Source organism: Ipomoea triloba, chromosome 1 (genome assembly GCF_003576645.1).
Source record: "Ipomoea triloba cultivar NCNSP0323 chromosome 1, ASM357664v1".
In the NCBI taxonomy this organism is placed as follows: Eukaryota; Viridiplantae; Streptophyta; class Magnoliopsida; order Solanales; family Convolvulaceae; genus Ipomoea; species Ipomoea triloba.
In genome coordinates, this window is record NC_044916.1 from 37,203,391 (window position 1) to 37,209,606 (window position 6,216).

At 40.4% G+C, this 6,216-nt stretch overlaps 2 protein-coding genes across 2 annotated transcripts in view; one reads left to right on the forward strand and one right to left on the reverse strand.

The window, feature by feature from the left end:
• Positions 1-1,807, reverse strand: part of LOC116015194 (7-methyl-GTP pyrophosphatase-like) — a 4,740-nt gene extending 2,933 nt beyond the window's left edge. Inside the window, exons 1-6 of the mRNA XM_031255222.1 lie at positions 1,713-1,807; positions 1,427-1,498; positions 1,270-1,344; positions 990-1,070; positions 469-538; positions 300-391 (exon numbers count right to left, since the gene is read on the reverse strand). Of these exons, the coding sequence (XP_031111082.1) occupies positions 300-391; positions 469-538; positions 990-1,070; positions 1,270-1,344; positions 1,427-1,498; positions 1,713-1,739 (417 nt within the window). The 5' untranslated portion in view covers positions 1,740-1,807. The remainder of the gene's footprint in view (positions 1-299; positions 392-468; positions 539-989; positions 1,071-1,269; positions 1,345-1,426; positions 1,499-1,712) is intronic.
• Positions 1,808-3,159: 1,352 nt separating this feature from the next.
• Positions 3,160-4,388, forward strand: LOC116013430 (long-chain-fatty-acid--AMP ligase FadD28-like). Its single transcript, XM_031253182.1, has 3 exons — positions 3,160-3,677; positions 3,801-4,268; positions 4,352-4,388. Exons 1-3 carry the CDS (start codon positions 3,160-3,162, stop codon positions 4,386-4,388), a joined length of 1,023 nt encoding a protein of 340 aa, XP_031109042.1.
• Positions 4,389-6,216: the final 1,828 nt, after the last annotated feature.

Below are 6,216 nucleotides of genomic sequence, written 5' to 3' on the forward strand. Positions count from 1 at the left end.
GCCCCTCCTTTCCCCCCCCCCCCCCCCCCCCCCAAAATCTTCATTCTTGCTTGGGTGTTATAATAGCATGGTGGTCATTTTGACTTTGAGCAAACTCACTTGCCCAAAACCAGAAAAGCTTTTTCTTCGGTTTGTTAGATGTGCAGAATTGAGTTTGCATTGTTCGATATCTATGCCAGTTTAGAGAGTAAAGTTTTGATCATTGAGTAAATTCCATATACATAAACAAAAAACATATATCTAGGAGCCCTAAAAATCAGAATAAATCAAAATAGAAATCGTTTAGAATTGTGCAGTACCTCTACTTTATCCAATTCACCTCTTTTCTTCCCAGTTTTCAAGTTTGTAACAAGAACAGAACTAATGGTTGCTGCTTGTCCATTTGAGTAATCTGAAATTACAAGAGTAAGAACACAAGAAAAAAATGAATCTACAAAAGCAAGGATCAGTTTGAAATCATCAGCAGACCTTTAATGAATTCCCGTGCTTCTTCTTTGTTCTCTGGTTTCTCCCTGATCATACCCTCATACACCACCACCTCCAATAATTTCAATTTAGCAGTAAGAAACATTAGCACACAAAGATCTCACCTGAACTGGGAGGGAGGAGGGGTGTGCGTCTGTTGAGGACAGAGGGAGGAGCTAATGAAGTGAAATATAATAAACATCCCAGAAAAAGAAACATGCTCTATTCCACCAATGTGCATTCGGACAAAAAGTGCATGCAATATAAGGCTGAATTATAAAATCTGCTTCCTAGAGTTAGTCCAGAAAACGGAAATTCTATGGAGAAGCAGCAATCCTAATAACACAAACTCAAGAAACAACCAACACCACCGCTCAGGAAGAGCTTGCAATTTAGAGTCACAGATTAACTACACTATATTTCTTTCTTTACGTAGGTAATTAAAAACCAATCACTTTCAAGTAAGTATCATGAACTGCAGATATTTAACCATAAATAATAACAGCAACAGAAATGTTATGCACCTGGTCACATGTAATCAGAAGCATTGGCTCAGCATCTTCCATAGATTCATCAATGTTAAGTCTCGGTATGATGGCTTCAGCCTGACGAAACATTCCAATTACAAGTCTATGTCAGCTATATATATAGACAATATAGTACTCCAAAGACAATGTGACAAGTACTATAAAATTAAGAGCACAGGAAAAAAGTTTGATGCTTCCCCAAACAGAAGAACAATGCATTTTAAATCCTAATGGAGACACAAGAAAGTTTGCAACTTTAAGTTGAAAAAGATCAAACCTTTGCCTCAGCAAGAGCCATAACCAAATCTTCAGGCTTCTCTTTACGAATAGCTTTCTCATCTATGTCTGCACTCTAAGCCATAACACAACTCAACTTGCGATTCCCAGAAGAAACAACGAAAGTACTTCCAACAAACACATTGTGGGCGGATTACCATGGTGATGAATTCATATCCCATTTCAGCTAAAACTTGTCGACGTGGCGCTGAAGCAGAACCCAAGATTAGCTGCAACCGCGAAAATTATAAATTGAATTTTACATATACTAATTCAAATCCAAAAAATAATACTAATAACTCACGAAAAACGTAAGTAGAAATCTGTGGTGTCATTACAAGAGATTAGCAGACAATCATCGTTATAATCCAGCTAATTCCTAGTTATGGTTGTGGAAGCTTAACAAGACGCCATTAGCTATGAAGATAAAATTACTATAATCACCTTAAATGGCGAAGTATTTCCTTCCATTTTGCGCAGAGAGATTCCCGAATACTGTGGCGGAGACCGGAGTAGCAGTGTTGCACTTTACTCTCTATGGTCGCCGAGACGCCGAGAAGATAAAAAATGCCTAAATTACAGCCCAGACCCACTAAAGCCCACATTAAAATGGGCTTTAATCTTGTTAGTGACCCACTTTCTTAAGCCCAAATTACGCTCAGCCCGCCTCATTTGCCGACAATAGTTATACAATGGACCCAGGTGAACCCGTGTCCATTTACCTACTGAATTTTTACAATTTGAATTGTGAACATTTACTATGTAAATTTGTGAACATTCAGTATGAAAATAGTATATTTTAAACCCGGATCCACATAATAATTTGTCATTTGCCGATCAAACGGCTTCCCTTCCACCACAACTACAACGGACAAAAATGACAAAAATAACCCTCATGCATTGACCTAGTGGATAATACACATGCATTGACCTAACGGATAAGAAGTCTCACTTAAAGCTTCTACATATACAAGGTGGGGTGTGATTCCTACAGCCAAGAATATTGTACTAGAAGTGTATAGTTTGATGTAGGATTTTGAAGTCAGATTAATTGAATTTACCTCTTTATGATTCTATGATGGATTCATGGGGTCAGAATATAATTTGACTGAATGAGTTTTTTTTTTTTTTTTTTTAAACGACTGAATGAGTTTAATATTTGTCAATACAATCTTGATGGAGTACTCAGTCTATAAAACATGTATTTCAATTGGTTTTATCCAATCATACTCTTTTAGAAAAAAACAATTAATTGTATGTAGCTTTTGTATATCTTCTTGAGCCACTTCTTGATTGAATAATTGGAACCAGGAATGAAAATAAAAAAATATACTGTGTGAAGGGGAGAAGAGATGAAGATTAGAATAATAAACTTCGATCTGCAATTTTGTTGGTTTCCCTTTATCTCTTTGAAAGAAAGAGAGATGATGAAAACGGCAAGTTCTGGAATTACAGAATATCCTTTCCACGGATCCCATAGGAGAATTCATTAATAATATATTCTGATCGGTGTCGGGTTAAACATATATTTCAATCATGTTCTTTCAAACGGAGCTCATATACTGAATCTTCTTACTGTTAATGATAGACTAAGAGGAAGGAAGGAGTCACATCGCTGCTAGCCCTTGAAGATGACGGAAAGATTCCTATAAAGCGTCAAACATGACGGGGATCTGCTTAACAACATGCAGAAACGACGCCGATTACAACGTTGTCTCATAGGATATCCTCTTCGCATCTGCCTAAATTCCCTCTCTTTCCTTCGTATTCATCTTCACACGCCACTGTCAAACACCTTTCACATCTTACCTGTCTCAGTATTTAAGGAACAAACAACCCAACACTTTCCTTAAACCGACAAAAAACAAGAATCTATCAGAGCTAGCCAGCCATGAAACACGAAAACTATGATCCTCATTTTCCCGATCAGCCGGTGGTCGATCTTTACCTCAAAACATGGGCAAAGCTTCCGGCTTTCAAGTCCAAACCGGCGTTTATCTGGGTTGAAGACGAGTCAAACCGCTCTGGGCTCACCTATGAGGAGTTAAACACCTCAGTTCAGTGCATTTCTTTAAGGTTGTTGGGTTCCTTGAAACGAGGTGACACAGTTGTTGTTTTATGTTCTCCGGGTCTTGAACTTGTGGAGATCATTTTTGCGTGTCAAAGAGCTGGGTTGTTGGTGGTTCCAGTTTCTCCTCCTGACCCATCTTTTGCCGGGGAGAATTTTCATCATCTCGTGAGAGTTCTTTCCCAGACAAACCCAAAAGCTGCCATTGCAGAAAGTGAGTACATCAAGAGTGTAAGACAGTATATATCCGCCCCCTCTTCAAACACGCGGCTTTCTAAGCTTTTGCAGGAACTAAAATGGATTCCTATGGAAGAAATCAAAAACAATAATGCTGATACCATGTAAGAAAATATTGTTTCTTGTCTTTATTAATTTGCTTTTAAGTTTATATAATATATAATTTTGGACAATGGTCATGTGCCTAAATTAAGACACAGAATAATACAATAAATTTATTTATATAGGTGGGAGTTTAAGAAGGGAGATGAGTGTTGGTACAATGGGTGCAGAGCTGAGGAGGTGTACTTGATTCAGTACACGTCAGGGGCAACTGGGATTCCTAAGCCCGTCCTCGTAACCGCCGGCGCGGCAGCACACAACGTTAGAACAGCACGAAAAGCCTACGATCTTCACCCCAACAGCGTTATCGTGTCGTGGCTGCCGCAGTATCATGACTGCGGCCTCATGTTTCTCCTTCTCACCGTCGTTTCCGGCGCCACGTGCGTCTTAACATCTCCCAATGCATTCGTGCGCCGCCCCAGAATCTGGCTCGAGATCATCTCCGACTACAAAGCCACCTGCACTCCGGTGCCGTCTTTCGCCTTGCCACTGGTTTTGCGGCGTGGAGCGGTGGACCAACGCGCCGGTTCTGTTACTTCTATAGACCTTTCTTGCATGAAGAATTTGATCGTCATCAACGAGCCGATTTACCGGTCTGCAATTCAGGAATTCGTAGAAATGTGTAAGCCCTACGGGCTTGATCCTTCTGCCATTTCTCCATCCTACGGGTTAGCAGAAAACTGCACCTTCGTTTCAACGGCGTGGAGAGTTAATGGCAATGGTGGCGTCTGTGATTTCCCGACCTACAACCAGCTATTACCCAGCGCTAAGCTCCCCACCAATGGCGAGGAAGAAGAAGAGATTGAAATATTGGTCGTGGATGAGGAAACGGAGGCGGTAGTTGACGACGGGACTGAAGGAGAAATCTGGGTTTCATCTCCGAGCAATGCTTCCGGCTACTTACACCACCCTTCTCTAACCCGCCAAGTCTTTCATGCCAGGTATAGTATTCCCTCTGTCTTATTTTATAAGTCTTTTCTACTCCAATCTGTCCCATCTATTTTCTACTCCAATCTGTCCCATCTATAAGAACTCCGTGTTCCTGTCTCATTTTATCTGTCTTATATTTGTAACATATTTGTAACTTTTGTGGTGTCAGAGCCAGGTTTCGAAACACCTTAATACGCCAATGCTTTGTCCGGACCGACGACAGGGGAGTTGTCAGCGGAGAAGAACGGTATTTATACGTCACCGGCCGGTGTTCAGACGCCATTAAACTCCCAAACCGGCCACCAATTCACCCTCATTACATAGAGACCGCAGCATACAACGCCTGCCCTCATCTCCTCCGCGGCGGCTGCCTCGCCGCCTTCGAGTTTTCAAGCACCATAGCTCTCGTAGCCGAGCTGCAGAGAACCGATGTGGGACTCGACGCTCTGGGTAAAGCGTGCGAAGCCATGAGAGAAGCAGCGTTGAACGAAGAGAATGGTCTTAGTGCCCCAGTGGGAATTTTGGTTCTTGTAAAGAGCGGAAGCGTTCCCAAGACTACTTCTGGGAAGGTGCAAAGATGGCTGGCGAAGCATAAACTGGAGAAAGGTATGATGGCAGTGATAACCCAAGTGAACTTCCATGATCATGGAGGCCACCTACAGAAGAATATGGGAAGAAAAGAAAGCATAAAGGCTCCATTTATGGCCCCTACTTCCAATCTATAAGGCTGCATGTAACTCCTGTTACTCACCTTTTACTTTCTCTTTTTAAATAAAATTCAGTTTCGGTTCAGGTTCAGGTTCGACCCACTATATAATTATAAAGTCAGTTCAACTGTTCAAACAAGAGCAACTTCAATTCAGTCAAATTAGTGATCAGATTATTAATTTAGTTACCATAAAAAGGTAAATTGACATTGCTCACAGCTGATTTATTCGGACGGAAAAAACAAATCCCATGATCGATATGATGACTCGAGACAAATTCAATTAATCTCACTATAACAATCAAACTTATCATATGACATGGTTAGAAAATAAAAAGACAACCCATGTTTGGTCGTATGGACTGAAGGAAGGAGGCATGCATTTAAAATCCTAAGAACAGGCCCAGATTCCCCCTTGTGGTACGTGTCTAGTGTTGGGTTCAAAAGTCGCACGTTATTGAAAACATTAAGATAAGGTTGTTGAGTATATAATAAAATGAGAGAAAAAATAATGATCCAACGGACTCTGCGGAGAATCGTATATATGTTACATATATAAGTAACGTGTACATACATATATATTGTATATATTTGTAGAGAGAGAGAGAGAGGTGCATGGGAGCATCGATTGTATCACATACAGAAAGGTCAAGAAATTTGCTTGGGGAGAGTATGGAGTTCTCAGAGGCTCAGAAATCCCATGTACTCATACAGTAACCCTTCAACATCACCCAACAAATATATATAATTTTATAATGTATACACACATTATTATATAATATATATACACTCCGTATTATATATATGAAGATATAGCTAGGACCAGTCACATTGCTGGTGGACCCTACATACCCCCACCCCCCAACCCAACTCTTGAAAATTTGTTTTTTTTTTTTTTTTTTTTT